General features: G+C 35.5%; 4 protein-coding genes across 5 annotated transcripts; 2 read left to right on the forward strand and 2 right to left on the reverse strand.

Moving 5' to 3' along the window:
- Positions 1-4,003: 4,003 nt before the first annotated feature.
- Positions 4,004-4,930, forward strand: LOC104752412 (uncharacterized). Its single transcript, XM_010474541.3, has 3 exons — positions 4,004-4,110; positions 4,283-4,368; positions 4,481-4,930. Exons 1-3 carry the CDS (start codon positions 4,026-4,028, stop codon positions 4,643-4,645), a joined length of 336 nt encoding a protein of 111 aa, XP_010472843.2. The 5' UTR covers positions 4,004-4,025; the 3' UTR covers positions 4,646-4,930.
- A 50-nt stretch (positions 4,931-4,980) lies between these two features.
- Positions 4,981-9,143, reverse strand: LOC104752413 (AP2-like ethylene-responsive transcription factor At1g79700). 2 transcript variants are annotated; one of them, XM_087490871.1, is made up of 7 exons: positions 8,832-9,143; positions 8,652-8,734; positions 7,945-8,033; positions 7,619-7,692; positions 7,482-7,532; positions 7,267-7,343; positions 4,981-5,439 (listed from the first exon to the last, which is right to left on the reverse strand). In XM_087490871.1, the coding sequence occupies exons 1-7, from the start codon at positions 8,999-9,001 to the stop codon at positions 5,033-5,035; spliced, it is 951 nt and encodes a 316-aa protein (XP_087346997.1). In that variant the 5' UTR covers positions 9,002-9,143; the 3' UTR covers positions 4,981-5,032. The 2 variants fall into 2 exon arrangements, with proteins under 2 accessions (XP_087346997.1, XP_019093442.1); XM_019237897.2 differs by lacking the exon at positions 8,832-9,143 and adding an exon at positions 8,383-8,517 and having other exon boundaries at positions 8,652-8,733.
- A 628-nt stretch (positions 9,144-9,771) lies between these two features.
- Positions 9,772-14,079, forward strand: LOC104754041 (putative folate-biopterin transporter 3). Its single transcript, XM_087490873.1, has 6 exons — positions 9,772-10,891; positions 10,995-11,254; positions 11,377-11,472; positions 11,557-11,727; positions 11,858-12,470; positions 12,865-14,079. Exons 1-5 carry the CDS (start codon positions 10,516-10,518, stop codon positions 12,446-12,448), a joined length of 1,494 nt encoding a protein of 497 aa, XP_087346999.1. The 5' UTR covers positions 9,772-10,515; the 3' UTR covers positions 12,449-12,470; positions 12,865-14,079.
- LOC147926038 (aspartyl protease family protein At5g10770-like) lies at positions 12,532-14,982 on the reverse strand. The gene is made up of 2 exons (XM_087490874.1): positions 14,470-14,982; positions 12,532-14,027 (listed from the first exon to the last, which is right to left on the reverse strand). Exons 1-2 carry the CDS (start codon positions 14,654-14,656, stop codon positions 12,748-12,750), a joined length of 1,467 nt encoding a protein of 488 aa, XP_087347000.1. The 5' UTR covers positions 14,657-14,982; the 3' UTR covers positions 12,532-12,747.
- Between the last annotated feature and the right edge of the window lie 1,286 nt (positions 14,983-16,268).

A 16,268-nucleotide genomic window follows, 5' to 3' on the forward strand; every position in this document is an offset into this window, starting at 1 on the left:
TGGGGGTGTAATTTATAGGATTGTTGGTATATATTTATATATGTATAATTCTTTTTAATCTCTAATTATTGAAAGGAATAACTAACTAGTAAGAAGAAAGATATAATGATGAATTTTGAAGTTTTAGATAGAATATGGCTAATGTTAGTAAACCATATCCTCTCTCATCCCTTATCCACATAAAATTCTAAACCATAGTAAACAACCAAAACAAATATATCAGAATCAAATCTAATTCGGATAATATGATTTTATATAAAATAAAGACTTGATAAAGAATCAAATCTAATTCGGATAATATGGTGCTGAAAGTGGTCAATATATATTTAAAGATAAGTGAAGCCATACACAAATGGTATTTACAACATCAGAATGCCTACCCAGTCCTTCTAATCTCCAACGATCTCAGGCTCACTTCCACAGTCCAGAAGTTTGTCAAGGATGGTTATGATGTCATCCTTGCACATGGGAAAAATGCTCCCTCTATTCTGACAAAGGCTCCTTCTAGACTACTCCTTTGGAAAAAAACTTCTTCTTGATAGCTCTGATGACTCAGATGATTGCTCCTAATTATTGTCGAGGACCTAATTTGTTATCGGCAGATTTTATCTTAAAATATTCGATGCTTTCTCTCGTCTTATTATGTCCAGCCGAATGGGTTTTTTCAGGCCCATAGGCTTCGGCTAAGTTTATGTTTTTGCAGGAAGTTCTGGCTTCGGCCCCTCTTTTTGACGAACTCAATATTGATGATGAATTTAGTTGAAATTTGAACTGGTCCCTTCCTTTTTGACGGACTCGGAGCTTTTGACGAGTATGACTAGCATGACCAACATTTATATATGTATAAGTCTTTTTAATCTCGAATTATTGAAAGGAATAACTAACTAGTAAGAAGAAAGATATAATGGTGAATTTTGAAGTTTTAGATAGAATATGGCTAATATTAGTAAAACCATATCCTCTCTCATCACTTATCCACATAAAATTCTAAACCAAAGTAAACAACAAAAACAAATATATCAGCAATTAATGAATTAAATCTTGCAACTTCAGCTTGTGTGATATTTCTCTAGATTAAAAAAAGAAAAACATAAAATATGATTTTATTTAAAATAAAGACTTAATAAAGAATCAAATCTAATTCTGATAATATGGTGCTGAAACTGGTCAATATATTGTTGGATAGTAGACAAATACTTTTAAAAATTATACAAATATCATTTTTTATACTTATTACAATGGAGATAATATATATATAGAATTTAACATATAAGAAGATATACAATAATATCATTTTTATACTTATTACAATGGAGATGATATATATCTAGTATTTAACATATAAGAATATCCACAATAATATTATTTATTCGTTAATCAAAGGGAAATCGGCTAATTCATACCCCCACAGCTTTGTTATGTTAAATTCATACCTTGACTATATGACTTTGCTAAAACATGCCTCCACTCTTTATTTATTTAATTAACATATCTAATCTCAAATTTTTGTGCTAAATCATACTTAGAGACTAACACCGTTACTTTGTCGTGAAATATCGATGACATGGAATCCATGTCGCAACGACGTCATTTTGTAAGGAAACACATAAATTAAATTCCAAATGATACTTTCGTTTGTGTTTTGTTCATCTTCTTAACCCGACATTCTTCATTTATCTATAAGTAGAGCGATCAAAACTTATAATCTCAATATTGGCTGTTGAAGGGAGTTTTGAAATTGACACTTGGATCTGTTCAAAAAAAGATGAGGTAGTTCTCTTTCTAATTTTAGAGTCAGAGTCAATTGTATTGGGGAAACCAATGGTTCGATCCTGGTTCACTTTGGTATACTAATAAAACCAATGGTTATCTTTCTAATTTTAGAGTCAGAGTCAATTGTTATTCTAATTTCAGAGTCAGAGCCAATACTTTGGTATACTAATAAAGCCAATGGTTATCATGGTTCACTTTGGTAAACCAATAAAGCCTAAAATTATCTACCATCAGTACCAAATCAAAGTCTTTTGATGAGTATCCAAACTTCAGTCACGGTCTGATCGCCAGAAAGATCGAGTCGAAACCAATCCTGAACAGTTGGCTGCTGCTTCAGCTCAGGCTGATGTATCCTTTTCCTAAAGCTTACATTGCTCAGGTTGATATATTATTTTCCTAAAGCTTATGAGACAAAACCAATCTCCAACTGAGGTTTTGCTCTGCATTACTGGTTTTGTCTCATATTTTAAAGGTAAGAATGTACCTTGCAGAGTTTGAAGAGGGACTGAACCGATATGAGTAATGGGAAGGAAGTCTCCATTACCTACCATCACTCTATCATCACCGTTGTAGGGCTGAGCAGACTGGAGAGTTTCGACATTGTTGGTGATGTGTGAAGTAGCACCCGAGTCTGGATACCACTCATGACCGGGTGGACCTGATTGATCTGTCATCCGCATAGCAGCTAAAGCATTGTGAAGTTCTTCTGATTGGTAGGCATGATCAAACCGCTTGTAGCACCTTGCTGCAGAGTGACCATACTTACCGCAGATCTGACAAGTAGGTCTGTCAGAAGCACCAGAGTTTGAAGTGCTGATCTGTTGGTGGAATCCACGGCCACGAGTGGAGTAGGAGCCGCGTCCTCTGTAACCTCCATTTCTACCATTATTCTGACCACGACCTCTGTTGGAGTACTGCCGACCAGTGTTAAACGCCAAATGAGGAGAGACTGCAGGAGTCTCAGAGTATTTGAGAAGCTTGTTCTCAAAGTTGATCAGCTTGAACTCCACATCTTCAAAGGTTGGTCCAGGGAACTGCTCCATGGAGTTCTCAACATATGTGTCAATAGACTGATATTCTGGATCTAATCCGCTCAGAGCACCATAAATCTTCTCCTGGTCTGAGACTGGGAAGCCAATGGAGTCTAACTGATCACTAATAGCCTTAATCTCATCTAGGTATGCAGCCATGGTTTTTCCTAGCTTAGGTACATTGTTTAAACGTCTCTGGAGATCATGCTTTCTAGAGACTGAAACATGATTAAACTTTTTGGCCAGACTTTGCCATACCTCATGAGATGTGTGGGGACCATAGACAGTACGAAGAGCTTCTTCTGAGAGAGAGCCAAAGAGCCAAGCAAGAACCAGTTGATCGTTGCGGACCCATGTGATGAAGTCGGGATTAGGAGCTTCAGAGGTTGTGTCGCCAGATCTGACAGTGACTGTCGAGGAAGGGCGTAAAGTTCCACCATTAACGTAGCCGAGCAGATTTTGACTGGAGAGAAAGGACTCAAATTGAGTTTTCCAGAGTAGGTAGTTGGTGGAAGTGAGTTTTAGTGTGACACATTGCGAGATGCTTAAGGAGGAAGCAGCAACCAGAACAAGTGTAGATGAAAGAGTAGAAGTAGTAGATGAAACACGAGTAGGATCAAGAGCCATAAGCTTTGATACCATGAAAGATCTTTCAAGATCTTGATTAAAGCTTGAAGAAGATAATGGTGAAAAACCTTTATTCAACTTAAGAGCAAGGATTACATCTACACTTGTTTTATATAGGCAAAAGACATAAGACATAACGCATGAGCTATCATAAGCGACATATGACTAATTGCCTAAGGCATCTTGTGATAGGAGACAATCATAACAGTTATTCAGCTTGATTTGGGGAGCAGGCTTGACTGTATTGATCAGCTTGATTTGAGGGACAGACTTAACCGTACGAACGTCATAGTATTGCAAAGATCCTCTGTCTTGATGCAGAGTTTGTAGTACAGTCGTTGTGGGCTTCGTGTTGTTCATAAGGCCCACTTCTCTTCCCTTGTTGAGATCGACTATAGCAGGCCCATTACTGGTTTGAGTAATGCAGAGCAAAACCTCAGTTGGAGATTGGTTTTGTCTCATAAAGCTTACATTGCTCAGGCTGATATATCTTTTTCCTAAAGCTTACATTGCTCAGGCTGATTGTGTAGAGATATTGGTTTGGTTAAAAACAAGTTTCATATATTCTTTTTCCTTAACTAACTTGGACACAGAATGACCATATCAACAGGCAGAACTACTCGGGTGATTGGATGGTACCACTCCCATCCTCATATTACCGTCCTTCCTTCCCATGTCGGTATGTTTTGATCTTACTTCTTACTTTACCTAGTCAAATGATTCCAGCTTCTGTTACCTTACTACTACTGAATGTTATTACTATGTTTTTTCAGGTAAGTTAGTTAATTAGTAGGATATGGTTTTATCTTGTTCCTCATGATCTATATATGTCATGTCTTTTTTGGATGCAGATGTTCGGACACAAGCTATGTATCAGCTTTTAGATTTTGGGTTTATTGGCCTCATATTTTCCTGTATTAGTGAAGATGCTAACAAGGTTGGTACGAGTGGATTAGGAGGAAGTTGAAATATTTTCAAGAATACTTACCTTCCTTCTTCTCAGATGTTTTGGACTCATTGCTAAATTGGCTTAGTTGTGATGTCTCCAGGTTGGTAGCATTCAAGTTATCGCTTTCCAATCCTCTTATGGAAAGCCTAATGCTACTCCTAAATCAATGAGCCTGGTACTTGCTAATAAAGATTCTGTCATCGATTTAGAATCGTCATTAAGTTCTTCAGACTCTATATTTCCGAGATCCTCTTCTCGTCACTGAGCAAGACACAAGTGATACTGCTACAACTTCCGGATCCAAGGTCTCTTTTGCCTAAATCTGTAGAAACTCACTCGAGCTTAATGAAACTTGTCAAATTGTAATTTGTGCCTAGTCTAGTAACTCATTTTCCAAATTCCTTGAGACAATCATGGGCTGATATGTTATATATGATGTTTGAGCTTTGTATGTGTGTATAGGGTGGAGGACGAGTTTCAGATTTTGGGGGTTTCTTTGTTAAGTTGTGTCCATTTGATGATTCATTTGAATGGTGTGTTGTGTTCTTTTTACGTTGCTACCTTGAACATCTTGATTTCTTTGAACTTTGATGATCCCAGTTTAAAATATATATGGATAGATGATAAAAATCAAAACTTGTGAAAATACGAACTAAGGTCCATGATCATGATCAAACTCGTTATAGAAACCAGGATTTATGAACGAATTAAAACCACCGAATATAACGTCGTCTTCCTCCGCCCCTACCTTGCCGGAATCTTGACACCCAAAATACGTCTGGATATCGTCGGGAAAGCTCCGGCGAGTTTGCATAGCTTCCGGCGATGTAGATGGTTCGACTATCTCCTCTGATTTCGGAGATTCGTTATCATCCGACGATTCGGGCTCGTGGTTGTTAGGGTTTCGGATCGGCTTAGAATCGGGATCGAGTTTATCCGGATTTGCGACGGCAGCGCTAGAGTTTAGATAACGGCTGACGTCGAAATTGGTAACGGCGTTAAGTCCACGGTATTCTATTGCCGCGATGTCGTAGGCGATTGCTGCTTCTTCTTGCGTGGCTGCACGTGTGCACAGTGTGCAAAATGTTAAAAATCAAAAACATTGTGTACAATTTCATAATTTCACAGAACTTCCATCCCACTGGTATAAATATGTTTTCTATAAAACTTTCCCAATCTATTTAGTGGATAACTATCACGCATTTGCCTAATATAGTAATATTCATGTTAGGTATGTGATCTTTACAGAAATATGCATGTCATGTGATCTATTTATAAATAAACATTATCTTTTGCATGTGTTCATTTTATGTCACTAAAAAATGGGGATACATAGCCTAATAATTTGTATTAATATCATCGGCATATCAAAATAATAATACAAGTTGGGAATGAATCTGTCAATAAAGTTAGATGAGTAACTTAAAAAGTGAGCACAATATAATAAATAGCTTGAGTAAGTAGTTGGGTTTGGTGATCTAGTTCCCAACCAACAAGATTTTTGATTAATCTCTTCAAGGTTCACAAAACACTAAGTCCCCATACCAAGCGCCCAAGCATATACATATATATAAATCAATAGTACATATTCTTTTTCTGTGAGATCTATCATGTGTGTGACTTAAATTTTCTTGGAGTTGTTGACAAGAAAAACAAAATCTTAGGTAGGAGTTGTTCGTTTTGACTATATTCATGCATAACGTGACCTTGGTTGTTTCCTACCATTATTAATTCTGTCTTAATATCCGTAATATAAAATAGATATATGAAATGATCATGTCATGCATGCATGGTCTACTAAAATGTCCCACTTAACTTAACAGGAGAACAGATAACAACTCCAATCTATATTAACATTTTAGAAGTACATTTTGTCTTATGATCTTTTAGTTTTGTTTATTTAAAAAGTTATTTACAACATTAACCTCTAATTTTTTTCCAAAACTAACATTACTTCAGATTTTGTTTCCTAAATATTTTATATTTCATTCCAACTAAATAAATAACATGAATCAATATGGAAATAGAAACTATCATATATTTAACCACACATTCTGTTGTGTTTTGAAGATATTTTACATTTGAATCTTTCACAAACAAAGAAAATAACAATTTGATTCCTATTTTGTTTTTCAAAACTTGTGAGCTGTGATTCTTAATGTAAGAAAAACTTCAACTGACATTTATTTAAATATTATAACTAACATATATAAACTTAAACAAAATTTTAATTATTATGAATATGTAAAATTAAAAAAGTTTAAAATACTATATAATGTGGTTATATAGTAGATAAGGTATAAAAAGGACATGTTGGAATTAATAAAATATTATTAAATTTGTGTTAACACGGGTTAAATCCTCAATTAATTATTTATCAACACTACTAATATTAGAATATTTGACATAAAATCAAGTTGATTTAACTAAGATTGTGTAAAATAAATAAATCATTAAGAAAAATGTGACTTAATCACAGAATATAAATTACTATTATGTATTTAGATCTCTTATTTTTTGTTATAATTAATAATTAAAAATCAAAATAGAATCTCAAACACTAAACAAATAAATATAACAAACAAATGGTCATGAAGTGTATTGCGGGTAAAAAATAATAATATATACATTTATCGGCACAACAACCGAAAAATTTAGGTATTACTCTATTTACAAAACATCCAATATTTAACAAATAGATACAATATAAATATAAATTATAATTAAAATTATATGACCGCGGTACATCGCGGGTTAAAATCTAGTTATATATTAATCCCAAACTCCAAGATTTGAATTTGTAAACTTGGAATTTACATTGCATAAAATATATCACTATCCAAAGAAAACTATAGAAAGTAAGGATAGATGGGATCAATTAAGTACCGTATGTTCCAAGGTATAGATATTTATTACCAAACACCCTTCCAATTCTAGCTTCCCATCTCCCATTATGGTGATGCCTGCAAATTTATGATTCAACAACTTATGTATATACACTCCTTTTTAAGTTTCGTGTTTTTCATTGGCAACTTATAATAATAATATTCGAGCAGTTAGTCTAATTATATGACTACGTATTCATATTAAAATCTATTTACCTTGCAACTCCTCTGTATTTTGATACACCACGAGAGAACCCACTACTTTTTCTACACCGAAATGTTGTAAGTTAGTTTTAAAAACTATTGACTAATTAATCATTTGGTATACTTGAATGCTCAAATCGTTCATTTACCTTCTCAATGATCCAATATACTCTTCCTTGGAGTGGCTTTCCATTTCTTTGAGGTCTTCTTCATAAGTAGGCAACTAAGAAATCAACCAAATAAACACGAAGTTTAACACTCCAGTTAATTAATTTATTCTCTAAACATTTTTGATGGAGATATTATAAATCAGTTTACAAGTATTAAAGTATACACATGCTTTGTTCTTGTTTCTTGTGTTCTAAAAATTAGTAGGCAAGAACATTGTGTAGCAGCAAACAAAGATCATAACAAAAACACATACAGTATGTCATAAGAAAATTAATAATAACAAGTGGATTTGGAGAAAATTTACAGGGAAGTTCAAGAGTGTGTCTCGTCCCCAGTACTTCAATGCTGCCAAGTCGTAGGCACGTGCTGCTGCTTCTTCTTCGTCGTAAGCTCCTATCCATAAAACCATATATTTTAAATTAATAAAGAATATACGATATGGTTTTAATTTTTTTAATATAACTAAGATCGAAAAGGACAAATTGATACGAATTGCGTTGGACCAAAAAAAAAAACAGAACAGCTAATAATAATAAACCGGCTCTACCAGTTTCGGTGGAATTCATTCTTTTAATTTTACAACCATATCACACATGCATATGTGGACTTTTTTCATCACTTTGTCGAATATATTTAAAAGAAAAAAGTACAACACTTTATCACATTATGTATTTTCTTCAACTTATATATGAAAATGATATGGATATTGGCTTTAAAAAATAATAAATAAATAAAAACTCACCTAGATAAACTGCACTTGATGAGTCAGCATTCATTCATCATCCATTGCACATCACCATCATAAAATATACCACATATTATTTTTTTTTTAAAAATCAAGAATCAAATCAAGAACAGTGAAGGACAAAGTCTGGTCCTGAAAAAAAGGAGTTTCCGAATTCATCGGAATCCAATCTATGATCAACAAAAAAAAAGCTAACAAACTCTTGTTACGTAACACAGGCTGCATAGATGATACATGTGTAAGCATAGACTGATAGAGACACAAACCTTGTCGACCTTTCTTGGTCTGAGTCTCGTTCCAGCTGTTCTTATCCCACAAGTGCGCTTCGTATCTCCCAGTCCATCTATGCCTATTCAACCGGAAATTAAAAAAACCAAACTAAAATAAATGACCCCAAAAAAAGGAACCTGCTTAAACGATGTCGTTTGAGGGGTTTCTGTTAAAACCTTGTGACGCCTCTATAGGAGGAGCTGCGTTGAGGAGGAGTGTTTTGAGGCGGCGACTTACGTTTGCGTTTGGATTTTAACACAATGGACTCAGACGCAGACGCTATTTTATCGCCGATTTCATAGTCGTCAACCATTGTTTTCTTGCTCCGCCGAGAGACTTTTGCCATTACCGGTGAATGAGAAAAAAAATAAAGGATGAGAGACGAATGAAAATGTGAAAATGAGAGAAAGATAGTTGCAAATGGTTGCGTATTTATATTAAATCCATCACAGTTTCTCTTTTTTTTATTTTCTTTTCATATTATATATAAAAATTCTTTAACAATTTTGGTTTAAATATAGGTATTTAAATTGTGCAAATGGAGTATGTTTGATCATACCATTAAATCACTAAGATTATGGCACTGATTGTCTCTTGTGTGTTTTTTTTACCTTTTATTTTCCGTTCTATAACCATGTAGTCCACACTATCACACATTCTTAATTCGATTCATATATGCTACCATTTTTGTACTTTTCTTATATAGATTTAAACACCATTAAGAAATTCTCTAATCAGAATGAACCATTTTTACGTTGAATATGACTAGCAAAACAAAAAATAAAATAAAAAAATCAATTGATGTGTTAATGGTCCAACACGTGGAAGAACCTACTTAGCAAAAAGAAAAAACAAAAAAATTGGAGATAGTAGTAGGCAAGCAAAATTGGATGCCTCAAGATTTATCGCTTCTTGGTTGATCTACTTCTTTGGTCGGCCCATAAGAGATGTGATGCCAAAATAGCAAGAAACTTTGTTATCTTTTTCATTTTTTTTTTGTTGAATATTTATTTAACTATAATTATTCATATTTACGTGTCCAGTGTAGTGTCCTCCCAGTAATTATAGCAATTCGTTAACAAATAAATATGACGGTTTTGATCATAACAGCACAACACACACACAGAAATAAAAGAATTTAGATGGTATTAAAAGTTATGAACAATGTTATAAATTAATAAGTATCATAACTTCCAAACCATTATCTACTTTCTTAATTGTATGTATGTATATACGTCATAGCTTATTAAATTATAATGTCTCTACTACCGACCCTCAATTTATTTGCAGGTGGGAGGAGTTGTCATATGTCAACAGTTATGGTAAAGTTTGCCAATTAATCAGCGTCCTAGTTTACCAACTGCTAAGCAAGCACCCGTCGAATAAATTGTATGTATATGGTACTAGTGACAGGTGATAAACACAAATCTATATGATTGTGAAGTTTGCCGTTCGTATCTTGAAAGTTGCAAAATATGAAATCTTTATATACAACTTTTAGAAACTGAATGACAAAGATAACATAATTGCCACATGTGAAAAAAGCTTATACAGTAGTGTACTTTGTTTTTTTTTTGGGGTTAAAAGCCCAATAAGTTCTGATAGACTAATTCTTGTTAAACTGACTGAGTCAGTAAGTTGAGATGTTCGTAGAATCGTCGTAGGTGGGTAGGACGTCGTGTGTCACGACTCTGTTTCAAATTCCAAAACTTTTTTGATTTGGTTTGTGCATACGTGATTTCGTCATCCGTGGCGTCATCAAACCAATAAAGTAGTTATATATGGGTTAGCTTAGTTAAAGTAGTCAAGGAGGATCATCCCTTGTGTTCGTCAACTTGTGTTGTCTCAAATTCCTCAAACATGGCGAATCGATCGGAGGAAGCAGAGTGCGAGATTGATTCTCCGCGAAATCAGCAAGACAAGAGCAAAGCAGGGATTTTAGATCTGTTGTTGAAACGGCCTTTACGGTGGCTAACTATGCTCATTGAAGAGCTTCACTGGAGCTTCTTCTTCGGTGTTATTGTCGTCTATGGTGTTAGCCAAGGCCTTGGTAAAGGTCTCAGCAAAGTCAGCACTCAGTACTACTTTAAAGACGAGCAGAAGATACAACCCTCTCAAGCTCAGATTTACGTTGGTCTGATTCAGATTCCTTGGATCATTAAACCTCTCTGGGGATTGTTGACTGATGTTGTCCCTGTTTGGGGCTATCGGAGACGACCCTATTTCATATTCGCCGGTAAGTTCAAGCCCAAAAAGCCAAAAAGTTCGTTTCTTTGCTTCTTGATGTATGAAAGATGTCATCTTTTTTTTTTTTTTTTTTTTTCTCTTATTGGTTGTAGGCTTTCTTGCTATGATCTCCATGATGGTGTTATGGCTGCACACGAATCTGCATCTTGCACTGGCTTTGTCCTGTCTTGTGGCAGGAAGTGCTGGTGTGGCTATAGCAGATGTAACCATTGATGCTTGTGTTACACAATGCAGCATAAGCCATCCTACGCTTGCTGCAGATATGCAAAGTTTGTGTGGTTTGAGTTCTTCCATTGGATCCTTGGTTGGTTTCTCCCTTAGCGGCGTTTTGGTGCACTTGTTTGGGGCCAGGGTAGGCTCTTTATAGCTCTCCTTGAATTCATAGAGTCTACATGTTAAGATTTCCTCTTATGCTAGTATACACACAAGTTTCAGACAAATGATTTGAATTTAACATTGTCTTTTTCTTGGCAGGGTGTGTACGGTTTACTTGGGTTGACTGCAGGGTTAGTTGTTGTAGTGGGGATGGTTCTGAATGAATCTCCTTCTCGCAGCTTAGGTCGCAAACATGTATGTTGTTTGCTACCCTTTGGCCTAACCATATGCTATAAACTACTGTATGTCATGATGTAATGGAGTTAACTCTGCTTTCAGGCGAACGAGAAGTTTCTGGACGCTGGAAGCGCAATTTGGAAAACCTTTCAATATGGTGAGGTGTGGCGACCATGCTTGTTCATGCTTTTGTCAGCTGCAGTGAGCTTGCACATTCATGAAGGCATGTTCTATTGGTACACAGATTCAAAGGATGGTCCTTCCTTTTCAAAGGTGCTTTCACCTTTTGCATAAGTTCTAACACAAATAGAGTTGGATTTAACTTTCCCTGCCCTTTCTTAAATCATTTGGGAACTATCTGTAATGTTTTTGGCTAAGGTAGTTGTTACTTTCTGTTCCTTAGGAAGCCGTTGGATCCATTATGTCGTTTGGTGCAATCGGCTCTCTTGTGGGCATACTTCTCTATCAGAACTTTCTGAAGAATTTCCCTTTCCGGAATGTCGTCTTCTGGGCACTTTCCCTATCTGTCCTGTCAGGATTTCTGGATTTGATCCTGGTGCTGCGCATAAATCTGAAGCTTGGTCTCCCTGATTACTTCTTCATTGTGGTAGACGAGTTTGTTTCACATATGATAAGTAGAATCAAGTGGTTACCTTTACTTGTTCTAAGTTCCAAGCTCTGCCCTGCCGGTATGGAAGGCACTTTCTTTGCTTTGCTCATGTCGATTGAACACGTAGGACACCTAATGTCGTCATGGGGCGGAGGAGTATTACTCCATTCCCTGAAAGTTACGCGTACGCAGTTTGATAATCTCTGGTTGGCTATTGTGATCAGGAGTTTATTGAGGGTAATTCCAATTGGATTGGTCTTTTTGATACCAAATGTTGATTCAAACTCAACCATTCTCCCGGCTGAAATGTTAACAAACAGAAGAAGTGAAGGTGTTGATACAGAGAAGATAGAGATGACAGCTCTGATCCGTGATGAAGCTTGAGTTGAATCATTTATGTTTTCAGGTACATTAACATCAGATTCTTGAGAAAACCTTTTTAAAGTGTTTTTTCTCTCTAATCATTGTTTGTTTCTACGGTTTAGATCATTTTCCTTCCTCATAAGATCATCAAACATAGTTTCTTACAATTCATTATAAGCTACTGCTATACTGATACAGACATAAATATTTATAAGAATAGTGAGAGAATTCAAATTGGCTTTGCCAAAAGAGATGATTTGGCTTTTCATGATATATGAAGGGAACACAAAGGGTTTTTATAAGTTATGGGGTAGTCATCATCAGATACTGCAGTTTTCTCTTGCAATTCCAAGCCTCTCTTGTTTTGTATCATATATTACTCTCTGGTTTTTCTGCTGGTAGTTTCCGATGATCCCGACTTCATTTTCATATGACAGACTTGCCAAGGCCAAGCAAACCAGAGAAGCGTCAGGCTTGACAAAGTAGAACACACCGGTGACATCCACTGCGAGCTCAGCGTTACCTTCGAAGATCATTTTGATAGTGGGGATGCTAATGTCTTCATAACTTGTGAGGTTAAAGCAAGTATCTAAGATTGAATAACCAGGAGCTGAAGGAAACCCGGAGAACTGTTTCAGAAACTCTGTTTTCACAGCTTTGTAGATGGAAGGTGGCAATCTCGTGATAACCGTTCCTGAATCGATTAGAATCCCTCTACCGAAGCTTGATGTTTCCAGCTCCACGCCACCAATGCTAGCACCGGTGAGATTCAGAATGTAAAAGGAACTAAGCTGAGGGTTTTGTAGTAACGGCGTGTAGGACACTGAAGTTAAATTCTTGTACACAGAGGAATCATTTCCGAAAGACAATGAACCAGAAGCTCCATCCTCAAGAGAAGGTAGACAGTATGAGAACACTCCGTTGAAAGTTTTCGAAGTTTGGGAGACTAAAGAGACTGAGCTTTTTCCCAAACCCATTAAACCAGAGGCTCCCCCAAACAGACCTTTGTTGTTTCGGCCACAACCAAAGACAAAGTTTTCGATTTTTGTGTCTCGCAATAAGATGCTTTCACTTGCCAAGTCTCCTCGAGTGTATGATCCATCTCCATAGCTGACAACGTACTCACAATTTGTCTTTACGACGCCATTGTAACCTCCACAAAGGCCTGAATTGCCGGTAGCTGCTACAAGGTCCTGACAAGTGGATGAGTTACACAAAACCGTCTTGTAAGAAGATGAGACTGATGGGTCATACAGAGGACCTTGTTGGTTGTAACATGATCTGCAAGGCTGGCATTGGACCCAAGTCAAGTCGCTTCCAGTGTCAACGATCAAACTCATGTTTTTCCCTCCTAATTCAACTGTAACGATGTAGTTCAAAGTCTCAAGTTTTATCCCTGAGGTTAACGGAATCTGAGTTTCGGAAACAGATTGTTCGGTGGTGCGGCTTGAGGTCAGTGCTTTGATTCTGAGTTGAAGTGACTGAACTCGAATGTTATCCAAAACTAAGGTTCTTCTCAGCTTCTTACCCCAGTCTATAGTCTTTCCTGAGCAAATTTCTCTATGTTTCATCTCCAATGTGGTGGATTCTTTTCCGTTTCCTAAGATTTCAAAACATAATCATCATTTTTAATAAAGTAAACCGAATCATTATTGTCTCTTTGCAATAAACAACTGACATAAACAGAGTAAAGAAAGAGTCAACAATGAGAGATTAAAAAAAACAGAGGTTTTGTATACTCTGGAATATACAAACATATGTGATAGATGAGTTGTCTTCCATGGAGGAAAGAAGCTCAAGATTCTATATGTAAAGCTTTAGAAAAATAGCTATACTAATCCCAATTCGAGGAGAAAGGATATTATAAAGTAGTGTAAAAAGCTAATGACTTTAATTAAGAGTTTATACAAAATTTGAGACTTTTGCTAATCTAACCTTAATTCACGCTATTATTAAACTAAAGTAAAAAGGAATAGTATCCACAACTCTCTCTTCTCTATGGTTGGTGAGCGTTAAAGGAAAAAAGAAAAAACAAGACTTACCAAGACTGCGAGAGAAACATGAACTCGAAGCTTCGTATGATTTCTTGGGAGACCAGATGCTGTTGTGTACTCGGAGAATCTTCTTCTCGTGGATGCCATGAACAACACACGAGAGAAGGAAAACAAGAAGAAGAAGCAAAGGAGCAAGTGAAAGATTCAATGGAAGATATGTTGCTTTCTTCAACATTTTCGTAACGATGATTCTCTTAATTCAGAGGAAAATAATAAGAGGTGAGAGAAGAGAGAAGAGAGGAGAAAGAGAGATTCTTGGGGAGTTTGGATGTAGTGAAGAGAACAAAAGAGCAAGGGCTGGCGAGAGAAGTGGCAAATCAAAAGAATTAGGACCCCACTTTGTTGTTTGCATGAGAAAAATTGTTGGGGATTCATGTGAATTACTGCAAGACAAAATTAATTTACCAAATTGCTAAATATATTTACATTGTTTTTGGTGGTTTTTAATGTACGATAAAATTTTGTTTTTGTTAATAAAAGAAGAACTCAATGTGTGCAAGTGGAACTGCTGGTGCTACCTCTGTTAATTTTTATAGAGAGTCTTGTCTTGTCCCCTAATGCAAGTGGAGGGTTTCAAACTCGTTATAATCAATCTTCATATTATTAACAAGCGGTGATTGATAAATACAACGCCAATGCCATATTCTTCTAAATACTATACTTGAGGTTAATTTATAACATTGTATAAATAAAGTAAACTAATTATGTTGCTTCAAAATATATATATATTTAGAATTTAGTTTGTTCTAAGTTCTAGGTAAACATTAAAATGCCAAGTATATTATATAGCTCGTCCTAGTAATATATATTGTTTCATACTAAGGTTGAAATAAACATTGTTACGTAATAATGATTACTGTTATAGATAACTTATTAAGGTCATGCATGACTCATGACATGACCTTAAAAAAAGACAATGACATAAGATTTGAATATATGCGTTGTTTTTTTTGCTTATCAACAAAGAACAAACAAATTAAATACAGAAGAAAAGACTACTCAACAGGGAATCTAACTGTCGCAACTTCCACTTTTGTTTTTAGGATTTGTCTGAGTATAAACACAGTTAACGTCTCTAACTAAGGTTCTTTTTAGCTTGTAACTCTCGTAGAAATTGCCTCGAATTTGTTTTTCCTTCCCATGACCACTTTCACATGATCTTTCTTCTCAAGACTTCAACTATCGAGTCAAGATTTCAGTCATGTTGTACTAATATTCATCATGGTAGCAGTAACTATTGTCTATTGACGGAAGGTTGCATAGCTATGAGCCTATGATTATGTCTTGGATTCAGCAAACTTGAAATTTTAATTGAGAAAAGTTGATTGTTAATAATGTTCAAGTCTGCTTTCTCCATACAAATCATATACTATAAAGACGGGAAAGTGATAACAAAAAAATGCAAATGATTAATCTTGGTAGTTGAAAGAAACATGCCTTGTGATTTCCGTACGGTTTTTATATTAAGCAGGGCAAGTTGGTACGTGATTTGATTTGCTCTGTTTGCCACTAAAGGAGTGAATAGTACTAGTAATTAGTAAAAACGTTTGTAGGAATAATCATTAATTTGGTCCTACCACTTATTTGACTTGTTTCATTCTACGTAGACTATACGTATAATCAATTGATTTCTAATGTGTTCGTTAACGTATATGACATTTAATTTTTGTTTTGTATTAACTGAAAAAAAACGATTACGCAGCAAACATTAATCTTTAGATTTTTTTCGTTGTAAGAACTAAAAAAAAAAATAGCATATCTCTACCTTATTTTCTTCATATTTTACT

Source organism: Camelina sativa, chromosome 16, assembly GCF_030686135.1.
Source record: "Camelina sativa cultivar CO46 ecotype springtype chromosome 16, ASM3068613v1".
In the NCBI taxonomy this organism is placed as follows: Eukaryota; Viridiplantae; Streptophyta; class Magnoliopsida; order Brassicales; family Brassicaceae; genus Camelina; species Camelina sativa.